Genomic DNA, 22,756 nt, shown 5'->3' with positions numbered 1-22,756 from the left:
AATATTTTACCTTTTAATATATATTTTTTTAACATTGTGTACATCACTGAATGTTTGGCTTTAAATGGGAAAAAGTTCGACCTCCTATCAGCAGCAGTCTACTTCATGAACTGACAAACACTTGATCTGGTTGACCTGGCCTGATGCTGACCCCCAAGCTGCCCGCTCTACGCCTTTAGAATAATACAGGCATCAACAGAGCTAATTTATAGGAGCAAGTATCAAATGTAACAGAATGACTCTGCTATGCAAACCATGTGGGAAATATACTGGTGTCAGCAGACGAACAGGACAGGCCATATTCAGCGTCCCCGAGTCAATTTATCAGGGCGTGTAAACACTGAAGAGCAACGCCACAACCTCTTAATGTTCAGGTCAAAACACACAGGAAAGGGGAAAAAGTCTACAAAGCACACAGTTAAGGTTCAGTTGAGTTTTAAATGTAAAAATGTTTTTTTTTGCTAGGAATAAAAATAATACACACAAAAAAGTCAAACTCTGATCGTACAGTACCTGTATAATATGATTTTCACAAAAAGTTAATTGGAGAAAAACTATTATGCTTCTTTTTAACCCTCCCGCGGTCTTAAGAGATGGGGTCAGTTGGACCCCAGAAGCTTTTCAGGTTTTTTTTGTGTGTGTGTGGTTTTGGGAATTGATGGTCTGACGGGACACCCCTCCCCCAACTGTTTACCTGCTGTCTGACCGTGACATCTGCTGCGCTCCTCCAGAGTGTCGGAGGGCTAAACAAATTTACAAAGATAGACTCTGTTTGTGTATGTTGCAGATGGAAACAAAACATTTTTGTTCTTACATACACAAATCAGAGAATGCAAAATGTTTTAGTTGGTTGTCGTAGATCACCAAAGGTGGCTTTCAGCCCTGTATTTCAACATTGAGTGATTTTAGGTGTTTCTTTGTGGATTTATTTCAGCCCAACAAGCTTTTAATGCCACAAACTTTGGGTCTGTTTTACAGTTTGAGCTTGGTGTCTTTAGTTTCCATAGCCTTGGTGGCGACCTGAGCACGCTCCCGCAGCAACGCGGCATGCTCAGCCGGTCCCTGAGACTGGGAGTTCTTCAGGAGGAAGTGACTGATGAAAAGCTTCAAGCCGTCTCGCAGCAATCCCAGTTTAGCAATTCCTGAAATCCTGGTGAGATGGAGAAACGAGATATTTCTTATCAGACTTTACAAAAATGTCAAAGTGTAATTAACAGTTATTTTACATGACCTTTCAGGTGGGGGTCATTTGATTTTTTTTTTTTTGTATCACTACAAAGAACATTAGAAACATTTTATCATGATACAAACCAAACATTCAATAGATCTTACTGAAATTTGATGTGATACACCAACACAAAACATAGCATAGTTTCAAAAAGTAAATAAAATAAAATAAGGTCAAATAAATAAATGAATAAAAATCTATTAAGTGTGGCATACTGTAATTTTGTAACCTGTAACAACTTAAACGTTTACTGCTTATTTGATACAAGTCTGGAAAAGAAAGAACCTCACCTCCCAAATATGCTGGCTATCTCCTCTGGCTCAGTTTCTTTCAGTAGTTTCGTCAGGACCTGACGTAAGAAACGGACCTTGGACTTATCTAATTCCCCAAACTCTATCACCTAATGACGCAAAGAAAGGGAAATAAGCACACAAGATATGTCTTACTCGATTTATGACAGGACATAGTGGCACAAAATGAATGACTCACTTTGAGGATGGAGAGTGAGAGGCATTTCTTCCGAAGAAAGTGAGTCACCAACTGGACCAGATTGGTAAATGCACAGCTGGGAAGGTTTGACAGCTCTTTGAACTTGTCCCATAAGCAGAACTGGAACGTCATCTAGGAAAGTAACAGTTCCTGTTTAGTACAAGGACAATCCAGTAAAGGAGGGGGAGGGGCAGTCTGCACATAAAGTCATCCCTTTGTTACTTTACAATTTGCTTTTTAAAAGCCAGACTTGTCTTAATCTTTTAAATCAACATACTGGATGCTCTTTCATTACTGCCCTGACGTTTTCCAGACAAATATGGTTTGCTAGGAAATTCACAAAGCAGTTTGAGGTATAAGCAAATGTTGCAACTGCTTTGGGCCTCTTGCAAAACATTTGGGCTCCAAAAACAGATTTAGTGGTTTTGTACAAACTTTTCTGACTATGAAAAGAGTCATATGCATAGTTTGGTTTCTACTGGCCAACGGTCAATTTCTACAATACTGGGGAAAGTCTCGTACCTGCTTTGACACTTGTAACTTTCTATAATCTGCTCACACTATACTGCCTGCACCTTTTGGTGACTCAGTCAATATTATTTACCAGTAATTTAGAGTTTTTTGGGTTTTTTTTGCTTAATCGGAAGGTGGTAATTTCTCAACTTTCACAAGACCTGACAGTGATCAGAACCACAAGAAACTGAAGCAGGATGGAATTTAAAAAGTTCAGAAAATAATACACAATAAAATTGTTACACATTACTTTTTAGAGGTTTTGCCATTATTTACCTTCAAATTCCAGTAAAATATTTGATTACCAGGACTAAATAAACTGAAACTCAATAGTCAGAATCAAACTGAGTCCAGAAAGAAGGGAAACAATAAAGACAACATTTTAAAAATTGCAAGAAAATGAAAAAGAACTACTACAATGTTGTCTGTTTCTCCTTGACATTTTCTCTAATGTTCATTTCTCTTTTAATGAAATGTCTTCAGAAATGTTACTTAAAAAACACAAAGTTTAATTTCTTATGTATATATGGAAGTTCATCCTGATTTATGTCCCTGGGGGCACCCCATGCAAGGTCTTCATTTTGTATCCAAGAACATATCTTCCATGATTTATGCTGAATTCTTTATTGGCGTGCCAAACATCGAACAACTTCCCTCAGTTTATTTGCAAGTCATTTGAGGCAAAAGGTTAACTCTCACAAGCAGTAAGTGACTGCATCTCCATCCAGCTTACATGTGAAGAGCAAACAGTCCCAGCAGCTCCAGTTAAAGCTCTTTGATCAGGACAATGGCCACTGGTCTCTGATATGAGCTGCTGGCTACCACGGCAGTAGTGCAGGTGATCTCGCAGCCCCAATGTTTGCACTCAAATCAGGAGCGAGAGGTGTGAGGGTCTCCCACACTGCCGAGGTGAACTGAAGGCCGCAATTAAATCGCACACCAACGCACACTGGGTGGTCATTTATATGTGTAACTAATTATTTATAGATCACTTTTCATACATTCAAATCTACCCACAAGGTAATTAACTAAATAGTCATTGTAATTAGAAAACAAAATAATTTATTAAGAATATTATTTTACAAATAAAATACAATTTTAATGCAGAGTTCCAGTTAATTAATGTCTAACTACCATTTTTTTTCAATGTGTACATTACTTCATCTGATACAGTTTAAACTGTAAAAAAAATAGTGTCTCAAACTGTTATATAATGCATAACTGTGCATCTAACATGGATTACGGGGTTTGCATTATTTGTACCTGGAAGCGTCGATCTTGGGAGCAGAATTTCTCTCCTAGGACGGCGTAAAATGCGTTGAAGGTTTTCTCCTGCAGGCAGCAGTCCATCAGAACATGGACGATCTCTCTCTCCTGCTTGTCCTTCAGACCCATTCTTCACCAAGAAAAAAAAACACAAAGAGTTCTAGCATGAAGTGAGACAAACTACTGAAAATAGTAAATTATGATTCTTTTGGAGAATTGAACCCAATGAAAGGACAATTATGTGGGCCAAAACAAACCTCAACAACTTCTCGAAAGCATCCAGGTAGTCCTCGCTGGTCATAAGGACACAGAAGATGTTTCTCCTGACCTCAGTGTTCATCCTCTGCTTCCTGGCCAGCTCTAACACTTTCTGGCTGAACTGAAGGAGATGGAAAACAGTAAAAGGGAGAAAAGAAATTAGCATTGTATGTTTGGGTTTGTTTATGTGTTTGGCTTCAACACAGGATTGTAAACATGAGGTCCAGCTCAACAGTGTTTGGCATCCTTCTCAAATGCAAATGTAAAATTTTATTATATTGAATTGCACCGAGTAAACTGTTACGTTTGTGTAGGTCTGTGATAGAACACATTTAATTAGGATTTCCACCTCTGGCTGGTTTGTTATTTTTATATATTTGCAAGAATGGGAAGATTTATTGTTTCTTTTTATACTTAGCAAAAATGTTCAATAATATTAAAACAGAATGTACAGTAAAAAAGGAACTTCTTCCACCTAAATTTTCCAATTAAAAAGCCTCATCATAATCATAAGAAATACACATATTTTTAGTAACTATAAAGGAATTTCTAGGCATTTACCAACAACTTCTCTTTATTTTTGTACTTTTGTTTTGTACTATTCTCTAGGCTTTTGTCTTTCTGTCTTAACATTCTTTTTTAAATAAATATGTCTTTAGAAATAGACTAAATAAAATATTACATGTTAAAAATCCTACCTCAATCTAATTTGATACAATTAGACTTACTGTTGAAAATAAAAAAGAAATAGAACAGTGCCTTATTATTACCAGCAAATCCAATTTGAGAGCATTTGAGCTGTATTGGCATATGGATTTCAGATTTCTGATATTCAGGATATTCCTATCATAGAGAAGAAGTTTTGAATTTGAGTAGTGCCCACATCACAATAAGGTTTAAACTGGTATATTATGGGCAGGGAACAACAGAACTGGTAGAGAATTTTAATTATTCAATTCTAATTTCAGAATAACATCTGGTCATTTTTAACTGAACGTGAAGCCAATGTATAGTATTAGGTTGACTTTCTGGACTCTGAGCTGATACATGTTATATCACCTTACCGTGCCAAGCAAAAGTATTTACAACTCTTGAATTTATCCACATCACTTCACATAGCGATCAAAATGTTAATGGATTTTACCAGACTTCTTAAGTTACAAACAATAACAAAGTGGTACATAACTGTATAAAGATGAACGAGTAGGATATGCATTATTAAATTTTTTTTAATAAATAAAAATCCAGGTGTACTTTGTAGCTTGAGTGATTTAATCGGTAAATAGTACAATACTGTTCTGTAAAGGCCTCAGAAGTTTGTTAAATGGCGATGCAGAGGAAGTAAGCAGATGGTACTAGAAACCATATGAAAACATTGTTATAGATTTGAGTTAAGTTATTCCCGTCATTCACATAATATTTCATGGTTCTGTTAATCTACCTGTCCCTCAGCAGCACGCTGCTTTGAGGTTGTGTCATCCTGCTTGCTGATCATCGGCGCTCCACTCCACGACGAGCCAACGATCCACCAGCGGCCCACCTGCTCCGCTTTCAGGATGTTCTCCAGAGACACCCTCAGTTTCAGGTCACTGCCTGCAGCACTGCTGCGGATCTGGGGATCAAACATTCACCAGCAAGTAACATTAAATTCATCTTAAAGGATTACAATAAAAAAGATCCCACAAAACAGGTAGGAATTTTAATAGTTTCCAAAAAGTCACGATGAATGTAACAACAGCACTGATGACCGAGAATATGAAAGTTGGACTCTGGTGCCACCTGCTGGTAACATAAAATACTGCAAGTGAAACAATTAAAAAGATTGCACTAAGGAAAACTGAGGAAGTAGACTGAAATATTTTACAGATCTAGATAAGTATGGAAAAACAGAGTACAGAAACATGTTTAGATTTCCAAACTTTGTTCTCTAGGGCATTCTCTGACAGGTGTATTCATCTGTCCATCCATTTCATACCAACAGTTTGTGTTGATGCCTATTAAACTTCTGTTTATATTTTTAAAAATTGGAAAAAATGAAATCTAAAGACAACCCTGCCAACCTGACAGCAGATTCACCGACGTCAGCCCGACCTACCAGGGTCCTCTGCAGCTTCCTCAGTCTCTCCACAGGCTCCGGATCGTACCCTGGGATCTTCCTCATGTCGTTGTTCTTTAAAGCCAACATGGTTTCCAGCATGAATCGCACCTGGAGATAAAGTAACGAGTCTTTTAGCAGCCTTCTAGGTTTAGAACATAAAAACAAAATTAATGTAAAAATGCAATGATCAACTTAAGCAAAACTGATGTTGTGAAAGTGAGTTTTGTGTGAAGGTAAATCATTTCGCACGGCCTACCCTGGTTTGATCCTTGAACTTTGCTCCAATGTCACTGGCCTTGCGCTGAGCGTCAGAGATGAGCTCCTTGAGAGCGAGCGCGTCGTCCTTCCTCAGGGCAAAGCCGACGTTCCTCAGCACAAACAGAACCAACTCGATGTCCTTCTCTGAGAAAGTTCCCACCAGTAGCTTCAGGATGTCAAAAATGAGGACAGAATGCACCACCTGGAAGTTGTAGAGGTGAGCGACGATGGCGACGAGGTTGTCGCACTCTTTGTCCTCGCTGGAGTTCTTGTAGACCTCGTCAAACCTCCGCACGACTGTCTCGAGAAAATGGGCTCCGACCTGTGATGGGATACGAGACGGTGCAAATGGCTGGAGTCAGAGAGTATATACCCATTTTCCAGGTATGACAATACCATACAGTCAGAATTCAGTCCTCTTTGGAGATGGGCATACAGATGAATGAACTGACAGATGGAAAGGATGGACCCAGGGATGAAAGGAAGGAAGATGGACGGATGCATGTGTGGATGGGTGCATATTTTGTTTTAAAACACCAGAAAATGCAGACTGGAAGTAAAAAAAAAGAAATAAAATAAGAAATATTTACCATGCCAACATTAAGACTGGGAATACAATCTGAAAATATAAATTTATTTTCAAATGCCATATTTACCTAAATCTGGAAAACCCTTTAATAAATTTCAACCTGTTACAGACGGAGGAAACTTGTGGGATAATACCGAAGGAAAATTAAACCATGATTTAAAAATCCTTACCCTAGTCATTGATGACAAAATACTAAATTAAAATCAAACCTGTATGAATATATTAAATAGCTGGAAGAAATAGTCACTGCTTTTGAGTTATTTCAAAAAGGTTTTTACTTCGGAGTTTAAACCTTTTGGGGAAGTTGGTTCTTTTTGAAACTTGACCCAACCCATTACCAAATTTTCCAAGTTTATTTTGAGGAAAAAAGAAAAGCATCTGCTTCTCACAAACTGCAGCAAAGGCATAAACATAAATGCAATACCACAAAGAAAAATGAAATTCGCCAGTCTGTATGACGTCCGTGTTCCTCTCTCTCATTTCAAATCTAAAATATTCGAGGCAAAGAACTGAAGGGCCTCACCTCCAGCCCCACAGCGTGATGGAGGATGCTGACAAGCAGCACGTGCTCCATCAGCAGCCTATCGGGCATCAGGGTGGGAGTGACGCAGGCTGCCAGCAGAACGTCCGTCAGCGTGTCGTTCATGTCCTTCCTGCTGCAGCTCATGTACAGCTCCTCCAGCTGACCACAGATAGAGGCCATGTTGGCCTCGCTCAGCCTGAAAACGGCACGTTGATGAGAATAAAACACATCCCTGAGAATGGCGATTCTAGTTTAGGAAACTGAGAGGAGGACAGGGTGCAGGTTTATTATCAGTTGTCGCCATCAGGATTTCGTCATGTAAATCGTGAAGGGAGAAAATTCATGAATGTTTGAAGGGCGGTGAGGACTGCGGTTGATGATTGGATTAATAAAACATAACTGTAGAAAAAAATGAAGACATGTTAATAATTAAGAAATTGTTTGTTTTTATCCAAGGCATCCAGGTTGAGTGAGTTATCTACAACTTACAGAAATAAAATGTACGGTAAACCAGAACTAATGTTTCAAAATTCTGACTTTCCTAGAACTGGATAATAACCCAATTGATGAATATGCAATGGAGAATATATACTTTTTTGTTCTTTCAAAGGAATTTAAGGGTTTAAGAATTCAGAACTTAATCGGCTAAGGTATGGTTAGGGATGCAGTTGATATTGTTCTTAAAAAAATCACAGAAATAAATAATACATGGCATCCTTCAAATGATGGCCCAAGAATTTACAATCCACATATATGGGTTATGGGGAAAAACACAACGTCTTGAAATTTTCTTAGCCTGACACTTGAAGGATTAGAGATTCAGGCAAATCATTACCACTTGTCATGTTTAAGGCATTAATTAAAGCAAATTAGAAGGATATGACATAATAGTTCAAGCACAAGCTTTAACAGAGCGTTTTTGTGTTCAAGTGAAAATGTGGTGCTAAAAATGAGAGGAACCTGAGAGGTTAGATATTCAAAACTACATTTTCCATGTCTTACTGTCTGAATCATTTGTGCTGCTGCAGCAGAGTGTTACCTGTTCAGCAGGCCTTTCACTTTCCTTTTCAGCTTTTCAAGCTCAGCTTTGCGTTTGTCATCTGTGATATTTCGCAGCTGAGGTGGGACATACTTGCCAATTATTGAGGTGGCCTTTAAAAAAGTAATAAAAAATTTCAGCAAAAATGCAGTTCACAGCTTTTTTAATGATAAAAACATAACACAATAACTAATTATGAAACAAGCAACAAAATGATGCAAGTTAAAATCTACACTCACAATTTCCGATCTTTGGTCAGGATGGGAAGCTTCTTCGTCACTTTCCTCCTCACTTTCAGCTCCTGAAGCAGCATCAGCTCCACTTTCATTCATATCATTCTCGTCACCCATCTCCTCCTCTTCATCTTCCTCACTCCCCATCTCCTCCTCTTCATCTTCCTCACTCCCCATCTCTTCCTCTTCAGCATCATCACTTTCCTCACTCGCTATGTCATCCTCAGCTTCCCCATCTTCATCTGACAGAAGAGAGTCATCCTGATCCAGTTTTTCAAAGTTCTCTCTTGCAGTGTCCATATCCTCATCTTCATCAAACTCACCGTCGTATATCCCTGCTCCAGATGAGCTGGAGTCGAGGACTCCAAGGATGTAGTCCAGTCCATCAGTCACAAAAGACTGAGGGAGACTTTTCTTGTTTTTCCTTTTGTTTAATCCAAGACATCGCTCCAGCTTTTTTATCTCTCTGTCCTCTTGTTCATTTGCCTCCAGCAGTGCCATTTTTCTGGATTCTTGAAGCTTGTTAATTTTCTTGCCTTTCTTGGAGGAGGATTTAGGTCCAGATGACTCCGTTTTCTCTTTAGGAACCCCAGGCTGCTTGTTTGAAAGGGGTTTTGTCACTTCCCTTTTTATTTGATCAGTTTTCTTCTTCTGGGTCTGGTGCTTATTTTCAAATCTGACTTCCAACTTTTCCCCAACATCTGAGGCAAAACTGACGCTCTTTTTCCCTTCATAGTGACTTTTCATTTTGGCTTTTTTCAGTCTTCTCTTTTCTTTGCGTAACTCCTTTCTGCTTTTGGTTTTCACGGATCGCAGCCTCTGGTCTCTGTCTGCTTCTTCATGAACACTAATATTTTTAACAAACTCATCCACCGCACACATGTACTTCTGTAAGACCGCATTTCCCTTCTTGTTCTGTTTCCTTTTCCCCCCTTTCATTTCTACAAACAGTCTGGAACTGAACAAGGTTAGCTTAACAAAGTTAATTCAGACCGGCGACACGAAAACTTAACGTACGAATAGTTGCAGTCAACATAAGTAGCTAAGTAATATGTTTCCTATTTTTGATCAAATAAAAACCTGAAACTCCACACGTGTTTCCATGAGCGCAGGTTTGTTGACATGACACGTGACTATTTACTTCCAGGTCGCACCTTTGGAGTAAAAAATGGCGGACGTCAGAACGTCCGCCATATTGGGAGGGGAGACGCTGGCCAGTAAATCAGTCACATAAACAGAAAAATGTTACCTATTTAAACAAAATTAGGTAACATTCAGTATTTTCTTTTTCATTTCGGTAGACAGCTGAAACTTGAAGTTTACATACATCTGCACACTCAAGTTTATATAAAACACACACACGCACACACACACACGTCACACACACACACACACACCTGAAACTTGAAGTTTACATACATCTGCACACTCAAGTTTATATAAAACACACACACGCATACGCACACGCACGCACGCACAGGAACTTACCATAACAATCATAAGTTCAATACATATAGAGCTGGATAAATATTTTTCATCTCCAGATAATTAAAAGTTTGCTTGAATATGAGCGCTGCATTACCACCATTTCCACAAATTCAGCATTTATCACAAGGTTGTGGTTTCCTAAGAAAGGTAATTAATAACTGTATTTGTATTCCTTCCTTGATTTTTTGCCCAGGGTAGTACACCACAAGGAACCCCAAAATGAGGGCTAAATGTTACCAGTTGCACACTGAATAGGATTTTTTTATGCTTCTTGCATTTCCAGTTTGTGGGAATGTGTGATGTTCTTTGCTGTCAACTATGTACTACATGATGTCAGTTGATGATGCAGAAATTTGTAACTAACCAGAGACTCCTTAAACTCAAAAAAGTGTTGAAGGACCACCTGCATTTGACGCTACATGATTGTTGCGCATGATCCAATGGAGAACTAAAAATTCAACCTACCAGAAAAAAAATGGATAACAATATGTCTGTCTCCATATTCTGTTGATTTTTAGATATTTAATAAATGTGGAAAATTTCCTCCACATGTTTTTAGATATATTCATAATTTCTAACTGGCTCTTTAAATGCCTTTGGTGATAAAATAAATTATTAAGTAGTGCTTCATTCATTTATCACAGATTTGAAACTACAAATGAAAGCCATAAGGAATTTAAGTAATTTTAACGCTCTAAAAAACGGACACCTCCTGCAAGGTTCAGGTTTTTTTTTATCTCATTGCTATTTTCTTATTAATTTTCATTTAGTTGATACTATTATGTTATATACTAAATTGTATTTTATTAAAAAAAAAATTCCCTCTCCAATATGGCGGCGGGGATGACGTTCCAAAGATGCTTGCCGTTTAAAAGCTTGACGCTTTGAAATGACGACCATTATTTTGGGGAGTTTTTTTTTCTACTTACCACGGAGAAGCCTGACTTAAACAGCCAAAACAGTTTGCGCCCAGTGGAGAGCGATTCGCAGTTGTGTGGCAGTTGTTGCCAGTGAGGCAAGCTAGAATGTAGAGAACCTGTAGCCTATTTGTACTTGCAATATGAAGAATGGAAGAAGACGATGTTACCATCAGAGAGCAGAATTTTCACAGTCAAGTTCGAGAGTACATCGTAAGTAATGGAGCTAGCTGGCTAACGTCCTCTGTCAGCACATCTCTGGAGGCTAGCATTAGCTTTATCAGTGGGTCAGATTGATTTTTGGGGGGAAATTGTAAAACGTGATACTCCGGTCTTCATTGTTGTGGATTTGAATATTAGCACTTGCTACATTAGTTTTAATTTAAACCGCATTGTGAGGATCGGGAGATCTCTCCAGGGTAGTTGACGTTAGCCACAGCTAGCTAGTTAGCACATCAAAATAGGTAATTTCGTAGGATTATTTTCAGCACTTTTAATATTTATAAACATGCCTTTGGTTAGATAGAAACCAATTCACAACAAATCTAAAAGGAAATAAATGAAATGTGCTAGTGAAAACACCACACATGGCTTATAAATCTCACCAGCCAACTTACACTTATAAATCGAAAAAGAAATGAATTATTCCACAATTTATTTCTCAGTGGTTTCTTAGTGTCATTTAAAGCACGTGGTTTTCTATACGTTCGTGCTGCAACGCTGTCAAGCTATCTTTATGTTGAAATCAAATTGTTGTAGATTGTGTCTAGGTCCACAATTTGACCATTGAGAACCTATTCTTGGAGAAATACTGATGACGTAAATCTTTTACAGGTTTGTGTAGTTTTGGACAAGGAGTGGAAAAGTTAATTTGTTGTTGTGTTATAATGAAAAAGATACAAGTTACATTATTGTACATAACGGTACTGGAGTGGGATGAAGATGGGTGAAAATTCTTATTTTTGTCTTTATAATGCCTCTTACTAGAGCTGCACTTTGTTTAATCACATTTGGAATCACAGTTTTAATTTTTATGATATTACACTTATAAGAAACTGTTGAGATGTAATCATCCTTGTATTGGAAGTGTCATGCATTCATTATTCTGCATGCCAGTAATGTATAAGGTCACTGTCAAGAGCTGTGCACTTTAGAGAAAGTAGTAATGCCATAGTGATGAATGTAATAAAATGTAACTGTGTGGAAAATGTTGATTAATACAACAATCAGTTTCTGGATAATGATTATCAGCAACATTAGTACATGTTTTCCTATTGTCATGCTCATCTACCTTTTAGAATTGAATTGTTTCTAGCTCTTTAGAGCATCAGTAGAGCAAATTAAGAAAACTCTGGGAAATTTCATGTATGGGCAAGTTCATAATCCCATTTTTAAAAGAAATATTTTTTAACCTATCAAATGTCTCGGAAGCAAGCAGGCTCAACAGTTCAGCGTTGGCTTGTACATGTTGTCCTAAGCGTCTCTGCTTCTTAATATCCCATATCAACATGCCTAACCTTACAGCAAGGTGTGAAGCGTATCGGTTAGCAGTAGTGTTTCTGTGACTCAGTATGTGGATGGATTTACACAAGCATATTTTAGGTTGTCTGTGCTAATTTAGGGTTAGGGTTAAAATAGGTTAACATGACTCTGTGACAAGAAAATATGCATGTAATTAATGTGTAATTGGTGAACTTTTGTTGTACGACCTGTTAAATAATTCTTAAAAAAAAAAAAAAAAGGTAAAACTAGTCCTTGCCAAGAACACATAAGTCAAGCTTCTTTGAGAAATTGGATTATGACAGCATTCTCTGTGTATGCATAGGCCTGTCACAATAACACACTTTGCTGGACAATGAATTTGTCCCAGAAGTTCTTATATTATAAAATATTGTTATTTTGAGACCATTTTCAAGTAATGTAATGGTAATGGGATAATAATGCAAAAACACATCCTCAAAATCAATCAACTTTGAATTCTAATGAGCATTTAACACTGCAACTGGAAGACATTTTCAATAGCGAAAATAAATAAACAGAACAACAGAGACAACAAATAAAATACATCATAAAGTCTCTGTAAACAAATTTGTCCTTCAAAAAAGGGCTAGTTGAGAGGCTGAAGACTTGTCATCCAGCTTTTGGTAGAAAGCGAGGAGAAAAGAGAACGACTATAAATCATGCAAATGGAAATGATTGAGTTTGTTTTCATTTATTACGGATTATTTGATCTATTGCTTATTGCGACATTTTATTTTAACTCACAACGCTGCTCTTTTAAAAAAACAAAAAATAAAGTTCTGTTCCATATGATATGAATAAGTTTATTATCTGGCATAGCTGTACAAACATTTGATGATGCCAGCTGCATAAAATTGTACATTGTGTAGGAATGTATGACATGTCAACATTAGCCAATGTCTATCAATTTTTAACTTATTGTTATTGGTCCCATAAGTAAAACTGGGCTGATCTTAATAAACATGATTTATTTCCATCTTGTTGCCGTTTGTGTGTGTTTTGCGAAGGGTTAACTGTGTCGTATTTGTTTGGGCATGCGACGGTGACCATGAAGCAGCACAAATTTAAATGTCAGCTGTCAATATGGGTTTAAATGTTCATTTTGGTGCATCCCTAAGGTTGTGGGAGACTGCAATGTCAACTTTGACCCTGAACATCTTGGCAATTACAATTGATGTCTGGTGTGGGCATCAAGCATGGGAACACACCATGCTCAAAATGACCTGATTTTGCACTGAGTCTTCTGTGAATGTTTGATGTGTGACTTAACGTTTTCTATATTTCCTTTCCAGTTTTCTTTCTGTACTATACAGGCATAAAATTCTCTCAATGAAAAGGGTTAGAGGTTTTTGTACTGTGCTTAGAGCAAAAAAGATACTGCATACCATTTTCTTTGACTTGGTGTGTAATTCTCTAGTCTAAGGAGTAAACAGGGTGTAACTAAGATTCATGTGTTGGCAGATATGCTCAGAACGAGCTGTTTGTTATTTTTCAGTTTGTCTTTCTGTTTCTGTTGTAAGCTGGTTTGTCAGAACTCGGCACCTGGTTCTGGGTTATTCTGGATTGTTCTGGGATTGCGGTAGACTTCTCTTGACTTTGGCCAGTGTTGGTAAAATCATGTTAGCTTTAAATGCACAAGTATTTTCTCCATTTGCAAGACGACAGCATGAGGCAGGGAAGTTGTTTTTCTGAAGCTTGCATGTAACGCGTGTCTGAAATGTATACGGTTTTGTTGAGTAATGTCTGAAAAACAGAATGATTTGTGCAGTGTTGACAGCATGGAAAGTGCTGAAGTGAGAGCTTCTAATATTAGTTACATCCTGATTAGTGTCCCAGTTGGAAAAAAGGAATGTGGTATATGATCTTTCTGTAAAACTACCCAGTTAGTTTTGAGCCTGACGTCATATCATCTAAGATATTACACCATGAAAAAACCCCAAAAAACAACGTCGTATGAAATGACTTACAATAAATATCCTATAATTGGCTAATATTGAGTCATTTCTATCAGCAGTTTTATTGGCGATTGTTTGAAACTTGCTCCTTTCTCTAAAACTCCACGAGGTAATGATCTGTAATTCTGTTTGATATGTATTTTAAAGCAAACTAGTCATCTCTTGACTAACCGTATTGATGTCATTAAATTAGTGTACATTATCACGTCTAGCAATAAACAGCTATTTCATGCTGCGGTGCATCAGACTGCACAAACAATATTATGTGTTTGTAGACTACATTTTTTTACAGTACATTTTGAGGCAGAGGTTTGCACTGTTGCCTTACAGCAAAAACATCCTTGGTTCAGATCCTACTAGCTTGAGGTTTTACTTGGATGCTCACTCTATGCATTCTTGTGTTCTCTTTGGGTGCTCTGGTTTCCTTCCATGGTCCAGAAAGTTATTTATCCTGTGTGTCCTTGTGATGGACTGATTACAAGTCCAGGGTTTATCCCACCTCTCCCACAGTGACTGCGGGAGGTAGACATCAGCCTTGTGTGTCTCTACAAATACACCCAGAGCAGCAGTGCGATCCATAAAGTTGATCAGAGTTGTCAAAAGGTTGCATCTGTTCTTGTTTTGAGACAAAAATGACTAATTATACATCAAACTTTGTAATCTACAAAGCTTTTTGTTTATCTCCACATTCTTAAAAAAATATATGTGAATCATGTGCTGCATCATTAAATCTGTTTTTTTTTTCTCCTATTTTTAAGATTTGCTTCCTCCTGTTTGCCGTCCTCTACATCGTCTCCTACTGCATTATAACCAGATACAAAAGGAAAAGTGGTACGTCTATTTAAAGTACGGTCTCTGTAACAACACATCAGACTGTTGCTCAGAAAAATGTCTGTGCATTAGCTACAGGAACACTGAGGACCATTAAGATTTAAGAACAAACTCGTTTGTTCACTCACACAAAACCCTTCATTGTGTTCAGATTAAAACCAGGTCATTAATATAAAAACTCCAGGAGTATGTAGAACAGACCACACCCTTTTCTATAGAGCCAGTTGTCACCTTTAGCTCTGTGTGAGCATGAACAGTATCCACCCTTAATTGTTTAGGACTTTAGCTGCGTGTAATGTAAAGACATTTGTTCACAATAAAATACCTTCTTAATGCTGACAAATCCTTCTCTGTAATCGTCAGTGACTACTGAGGAACAGTCTGAGGATATGGCTAACAAAAGGTGAAGAAAATGAAAGAAATTTAGTTATTCAAAAAATGAGGAAATGAAAAGTCAGAAACATGAATCCTACAAGAATTTCCTTCGAATCCTAGTTGAGTTGTATGTGACAACACTTCTGTATTCTTATAATGTTACATCACTTGTCCCTGTTCCTCGAAACACATCAAGGCGCATTCCAAAAATATTCTTGGGGACTTTATTCTGCTCTGATGAAACCAAGCATTTGTGTTCCAACCTGCTTAATCCTTTGCTTTAAAACTCAGTCATTTATTCTGGTGTTCAAGATAAATCAATTTAATTTTGAAAATGTGTGTGATGTCCAACACGGTTAGCATTCCGGTCTACCATGTCTGGCTCTGTGACCGAAGTGTTTTTGTTTACTTTCCAGACGATCACGAGGATGAAGATGCTGTTGTCAACAGGATATCGTAAGCGATGCTGTTTTTATCTCGCTCGTCTTTGGAAAATGATGCCATTTTAAGTTTTTCCATCTATAACTTTTAGAATTACTTTAATCTGCAGACCAACAAATTGTCAGACAAGATGCTCATTTATTTTTCAACTGCAAGGAAAATAAAATATTTGGTTTCCGATGTAGGAATGTGATTTTAAAAGTAGGAATGTGATTTTAAATGTAGGAATGTGATTTTAAAAGTTAATATCAGTTATTTCAACAAAGAAGTAAAAGCTAATTTCTTTCGAGCTTCAACTTTCGCTCTGAGGAACTAAGATTCTTTTAAAAAATCTAAACTTTTATGCAACTTGTAAGGCTGAAAGTAAAGTTGCAGTATTATTAAAAATGTCAAAATGCACATCAGTTCTGTATACATTCTAGAGTGATACATCTCAGAGGTGGAACAAATTCATCTCCCCTCAAGACAACGGTCATAGTACAAAGCTTTAAATCATAGCCTTATCTAATTTGTAAAGGTGTAAAAGAGTTTTGCTTGGATTGGGGATGTTTTTAATATGTGTGTGTGTGTGTGTGTGTCTTGGTTTGATTTACAGATTATACTTGTGCACCTTCACGCTGGCTGTGTCCGGCGGTGCCGTCTTCCTCCTGCCTTTCTCAATTATTAGCAGCGAGATCCTCCTCTCCTTCCCCAGAAACTACTACATTCAGTGGCTTAATGGTTCCCTCATTCATGGTCAGTACTTTACACTGTTCATGGATCTGTTCCTTTCACTGACGAGAATAATTATTACTTCTTGCTATTTAAATGATCACATGATTATGTCAAATAAAAATACTCTTCCGACAAATTCATGTCATATTTTAATATAGTAAGGTTTTGCCATACCTACCCTGTGGTGTATTTGTGTAGGAATTTTGAATTGCCAAATGTCATTGTGAGTTGCACTTTATATGATTGGGGAGGGGAAATGGATAACATGGTTAATATCAAAAACAAAAACTGTTAGGCAGCTCCAGTGGTCCTAGGTTAAAAATGAAGATTTTTCAGACTTCAGTGTTGTTAAAAAAAAAAAAAAACTAAAAAAAACTGCTAGGCTACTTGAAATCCACTAGGTGGCACCGGAGTCCATAATTTAAAAGCTGATGCTGTTTGATTAAACCTGTTTTATGGCAAACTACTTTAGCAGCATTGAGGGGAAACCAGCAAAAGTGGGTCACGTGGCATCTTTAAGAGTTAAAGTAGTAAACTGGGAATTGCTCCTCTGTATGTGCTGCTAATAGCTTGCTTGGCTCCTGCAGGTCTGTGGAACCTGGTGTCGCTGTTCTCCAACCTCTGCCTCTTTGTCCTGATGCCATTTGCCTATTTCTTTCTGGAGTCTGAGGGATTTGCTGGATCGAAAAAGGTACAAGAAATCTCACATTCTCCATTCTAGATTTGTTTCACTCGAAGCTTGTTCTGGAAAACGGATGCCACACAATATCTTTGGGAATTTCTCTGAACTTTATCATCTAAATCAAATTTGAACATCCTTGATTATTCTCAGACAATCAGAATTCTATACATTTTCACTTTGTAGAAACACGATTGTACTTCTAAGGTATTTCTCCGTGGGTTTTCTGTTCATTGATTGATATTGAGTTGTATGAGCACGGTGCAGGAGATTTTCTGTGAACAGCCAGTGGCAGCAGGTGCGTAGCCTGTGCCCCTCTGCTTGACTCAGACAGGCCACTGTAACTGCCACAGCAAAAAAAAAAAAAAAGCTCATTAAGCATGAAAGTCTGAATCTGGTCTTCGCTCAGTGCCACATCCTGACAAACCCTTTCAATAAGGCCATAGGCTGCAAACGCTTCAACACTGCTGCATCGGCCCCACTGATTTAAAGCCTGATTCCTTGTCACCCCTTCCCCAGCCCCCTGAAAATAAAACTTCAAAAGCACAGGCTAATAATCGAGTTGTAAGGCTCAGCGAACTTCCTCGTTTAATTGATTACCTGAACCCCAAGGAGAAAGAAAAAAAGGCTGGGTGCTCGTGTCCCAGAAGTCCATAAAGTGGCAGCAACATGACAGGACAATAGAGCCTTGCAGAAAGGAAAGGGAAAGATTTGCCTTTAATATGCCTCTATCCTGTGTCACAGTTTGAAACCTCTCTGGTTTATGTCCCTCCTGGCCAAAGCACATAAAAATCAGTCCATACTGTAGTGGACAGGCAGGCCACTAATTGTTTCAATTGGATTTCTTATGTAGACAGCTGGTCCTGGTGTGTAGGAAGGACAACAATTCTCCTGTTTGTTCTTTTTAATTTGAACAAGTTTCTGTTTTTTAGTCTTTTGAGAGGGGCACAAGTTGAACAAGTTGAATTAATTTGTTTATTGGGGGGAACAATTGGAACTCGGCACATGGCGATGAAGGGGACCAATTCTGTCTTTAGAATCTTGGTTATAAAGAAATTACTCCAAAACCTGGGTAATATACTGCAATGGTCTAACATAATAGTATAGTCCTTTTCAAAGTCATAATAACCCTTTGGTTACATAACAACCACACCTTCTATGTATTTTCTTAGGCTTTGATGTGATATCAATACAAAGTTGTGCATAATCGGGAAGTGAAGGAAAGATTATGTAAATTATTTTTGCAAATGAGTCAGAGAAATCTCTAATCAACTGGTTTAATAAAATCCAGTCGAGACCAGTGAACAAACGGCGTCATGATGCTTTCAAGACACATAAACGGCAGCTCAGGGATAAAGCTGTGGAGATGTTAACGGCAGAGTTATAAAGCAAAAGTCAGAGTTTTAAGCATCTTTCAAGGCATTTCTCAACTGATTATCTGAAACTGGGAAGAACATGGCACAACTGCAAACCGACTAAAACTGATCCCCCAAACTGATGGGCAGAGCAGGACGAAGGTTATTTAGAGAAGCAACCAAGAGGTATCTCTGGAGGAGCTGCAGAGATCCATAGCTCCAATAAGAGGAGCCTTGGGGGCAAAGTGGAAGAAAGTACTCTGGCCAGATAAGTCCAAAACATGCAAAACGCTATAGGGGATGGAAAACTAATTCCCTGAATAGGAGTGGATGAGATGGAATTTAAAGCTTTATCATGATATTTTGTGATTAAAACTATTTTTCTTCTTTATGGCAACAACTGTGTCAAAGCAATTATAGGCCCCCAAACACAAATACTGCCCTATAGAAACATTCTCATTGGTAATCGCATAAAGAATCATGATTTGTATCATTAAACTGCACATGGTAATTGCATTTAATCAGATTTTCAAATGTATTGATTCTTTCAATGAACAAACATTGGAGATAATAGTAAAAACATAAATTCTGGTAATACGGATCAGACCAGTTTTTTTATGTCATTAATTAGAATTTATTGTGACAACAATAAATCAAAATTCTTATAAGAAACTTAAATTGGTTAATGATAAACTATGCGATAAATGCCCACCCCTAACCCAGAACACAACATCCTCTGCGTGAAACAAAAAGTATATCCTAATACAATGTATTGAAAATTGTGGTTTAGAAAAAGTTTAAGGTACTGTATAATTTTTTTTAAACAAATAAGACTTGAACAAAATTAATTCCTGCAGCATAGCTTCCATAAATCTGTTCAGAGGAAGCACTGTTCAGTGTTGAGCTTCACTTTTAGATATATATTGTGTTTGGAGAGGGAGGGGGTGGGCTGACACTCAAGTACCCCCCTAACCTCCCCACCAAAAAAAAAAAAACGTAGCCGCCTGTAAAGGAAATAGTGTCTCCGACAGCAAGAAGAACGTAAAACACAGATCTCCATTTTTATAATGTGATATTATCCTTTCATCCAATAATAGCATTAGACCAAGATGTAATAAGGTTTTATGTGGCATTTTAACCTCCTGGGCTTATGGTGTAGCCCCGCAAGGTCTCTTTGCCTGCGGAAATGAAGTGAATGATGAATTTCACCGCTAACACTATAAGTCAGCCTTTTCATGTGGCTGTGTTTACTTTTGACGATGCACTAAAAGACGCCAACGGAATAAGGATGGAAATGTGGATGTTTTTTCTTTTTTTTAATGCGTGTTTTTTTTTTTATGCGGAACTCTTTAGGGCCTCTGTCACCCCGAATGATTAACAGTTTAACAAATTGTCCAAATTGTGGATGAATCAGGGCGACTAAGGGTTGTGATGTCAGAAGTTATGATCTAGCTTTAGTTGCTGCTGTAAAATGTCTCCCACTTTATGGCCGTGTTCTCAGATTTTTGCTTAAGACCTATATTACTTTGGGCGCCCAGGGTTGTTGTGGTGTTAGCTGTTAGTGTAACTTATTAGAGTTTATGGAGCTCAGCTTACAGATTTTGTTTAATAGTGAACCTCATTAATGTTAGATAATGTTGGAACAATAATAACCTACTGAATTCATTTGCATTTCCTCCCGAAGACTATAAAAGTGTACTCTCTAGCCTTCTAAGTGGCTTCAATCATCTAAAGGGAATCTGAGGTAGTTTGAAGTTATTTTTATGTTAAATCGCATTTTGATAAAGACAACCTTAATCTATTTTTAGTGTAGAAGTATAAAGGGTTTCTATTTTTTCCCATCTGTTTCAGCTGCTAATTATTATTTGAAGCTGCCAACACGCTATATGTTGAATAGTCTTTTAGTCCCAACCAGTATTGAAATCTTTTTGATCCTGGAACGAGTTGGAACGAGTTTGACCCTGCGACTGACCCAGCGAAGGGCCAACAGGTTTCATCTGGTAGTTAAAGAAACTCCTCATCAATCTCATCCTAAGCCCTAACCCGCCGATGATGAGAAGTGTGTTTATTGTGGAGGAGGGGGAGGCGGAGAGGGTGAAAACGTCTCGCCGAGCAAACCCTGTTCGGTGTTACTAAGATACTCCTCTTTGTTGGCGCTCCACAATGGGAGCCTGGATATTTATTTCAAATCTCCTGCACATGCAGACATTTTTCCCAGGCCTTCTTTCTAGGCAGGCCCAGCCGGAGAATATAGTGGTGTTTACATACCTTCCTTTAGGGTCATAGTGTCTCCCTAAAGCTGCCCGTTACAATGTTGGTTACCACAGCAATATATTAGCTCGAGCGGGGGAATTTTAAAAAGGACAAACAAGATTTTCCTGTCCTTTCATGACTCAGTTTTCCTAAACTGAAGTGAAACGTTGCGAATGAAACTTAACTGATTCTTGACCAAAGTCTAAGCTGTTTTTGCTCAGAGAAAGATATCAATCATTTGGGCAGTGTTGGAAAAGTATGACTTGTGTTGCTGAGTGTAAAAATAAATAACTGAGGAAACATTTTCTCATTTATGAGAAGCACACTTTATGGATATAAAGAATGGATGCTTCTTTCATTCAAGTGATTGTGAACTAAAGTTAAATGAAATAAATCTGCGTTTTGCTGCAGTGGTGACCATTTTCCAGTCTCGGATGTCATCGTTGCTTCGTTAAGAAGTATAAACGGTCTTTAGAAGTGCACTGAGCAGGTTTACAGGGGAATGTCCTTCTTTTCTGCTTTTTGTCTTTGACACGGTCATTGCGCTGCTGCCGAGTGCTTGAAGGATATACTAACAAGGTCCCAGAGCATCTGGCACGTCTTTACCAAACAGAACAGTGTTTTTGCTGAGATGTGAAATGGGCCCTGCCCCCTCCTTTACTTTTTTACACTCTTGGCCCTTGTTGCACGCTTACCTGACAGTCAGCAGAGAGATGGTGCGCAGAACAGTCTCTGCCACCACCTACTGACCTGCTCAAAATTGATGGCAGCAACAAGGAAGCTCCTGTTGGAGCCTCTTCCTTTTTCTCACTTTTCTCTCATTTATTCTTCATTAGTGCGGCCGTAGGAACTTTGCAAATAGCTTGTCTCTATTTCGCGTTTAGAAATATTCGCTCCAGGCATAAAGCCTGCTGCTGAGCCTAAATTTAAACCTAGCAGTTTCCAGTTCAATTGATTCTATAAATTGGGAAAATGATTCACATCTATTTAGGTCTTCACTGGACATGGTACTTCATCAGGTACAGTACCTTCCAGATTGCGTACCTCTTTTAATCTTTTCATGTTTTGTCACATTGGAACCTATTGGGTTTTATTCGATACAGAAAGACAAAGTAGTTCATAATTTTAAAGGAGTGAAATTTTGTTGCAAGCATAACATTAGAAAGTGGCATACGTAAGCATTCAGGCACCTTTTGAAGATTTTATAAATGCAAGTCTTTTTGGGATGCGTCTCAATCAGTGTTGCCTATTTTCCATTGCAAAACTACTCAGTTTCAGTCAGATTGGCATTTTCTACCAACATTGATTTTGGACTTTTGGCGCTTACATCTTACGCTTCTCTGTGGGATGTAAGCTTGGCCTTTTGCTCTGGCAGAACATGTTTAGGGTTATTGTCTGAGTGTCAAGTTTTCCCTCACACACAGTGTTTTGCATGTTGGCCTTCTTTTTGAAGTGGCCTCCAGTGCTAACACTTGTGTAGTCCACATGAGTCATGGACCTCGTTGCTTCCTCTCTGATTAAGACTATCTTAGCTGACATGACAGTTCAGTTGGGTCGCCATGCCTTGGTAGGATTGTAGGATACTCCTCACTTTTTGATCCTGATTTTTAGGGCTGGATTAAAAAAAGCATGGCACATTTTTCAGTTTTACTTATTTATTCTTTTGGTTTTGGATAATTAAAAAAAAAAACATGGGTAGTTTTTCCTACATTTGATTTTACAATTAACTTCTA

At 38.0% G+C, this 22,756-nt stretch overlaps 2 protein-coding genes across 3 annotated transcripts in view; one reads left to right on the top strand and one right to left on the bottom strand.

Moving 5' to 3' along the window:
- nom1 (nucleolar protein with MIF4G domain 1) lies at nt 1-9,681 on the bottom strand. 2 transcript variants are annotated; one of them, XM_016673205.1, is made up of 12 exons: nt 8,501-9,681; nt 8,262-8,374; nt 7,223-7,418; nt 6,109-6,432; nt 5,850-5,960; nt 5,196-5,366; nt 3,754-3,875; nt 3,494-3,626; nt 1,718-1,849; nt 1,519-1,628; nt 944-1,150; nt 1-912 (listed from the first exon to the last, which is right to left on the bottom strand). In XM_016673205.1, the coding sequence occupies exons 1-11, from the start codon at nt 9,431-9,433 to the stop codon at nt 973-975; spliced, it is 2,523 nt and encodes an 840-aa protein (XP_016528691.1). In that variant the 5' UTR covers nt 9,434-9,681; the 3' UTR covers nt 1-912; nt 944-972. The 2 variants fall into 2 exon arrangements, with proteins under 2 accessions (XP_016528691.1, XP_016528692.1); XM_016673206.1 differs by having other exon boundaries at nt 452-1,150; nt 8,501-8,644; nt 8,681-9,681.
- Nucleotides 9,682-10,793: 1,112 nt separating this feature from the next.
- The window catches only part of lmbr1 (limb development membrane protein 1), a 39,238-nt gene continuing 27,275 nt past the window's right edge, over nt 10,794-22,756 (top strand). The window contains exons 1-5 of the mRNA XM_007555624.2: nt 10,794-11,112; nt 15,134-15,206; nt 15,998-16,037; nt 16,618-16,757; nt 17,324-17,427. Coding sequence (XP_007555686.1) covers nt 11,050-11,112; nt 15,134-15,206; nt 15,998-16,037; nt 16,618-16,757; nt 17,324-17,427 — 420 coding nt within the window. The 5' untranslated portion in view covers nt 10,794-11,049. The remainder of the gene's footprint in view (nt 11,113-15,133; nt 15,207-15,997; nt 16,038-16,617; nt 16,758-17,323; nt 17,428-22,756) is intronic.

This window comes from Poecilia formosa, unplaced genomic scaffold (assembly GCF_000485575.1).
Source record: "Poecilia formosa unplaced genomic scaffold, Poecilia_formosa-5.1.2 Scaffold71, whole genome shotgun sequence".
NCBI classification, from domain to species: Eukaryota; Metazoa; Chordata; class Actinopteri; order Cyprinodontiformes; family Poeciliidae; genus Poecilia; species Poecilia formosa.
The sequence above is the reverse complement of the archived record's forward strand: the minus strand, read 5'-3'. Positions and strand labels throughout refer to the sequence as shown.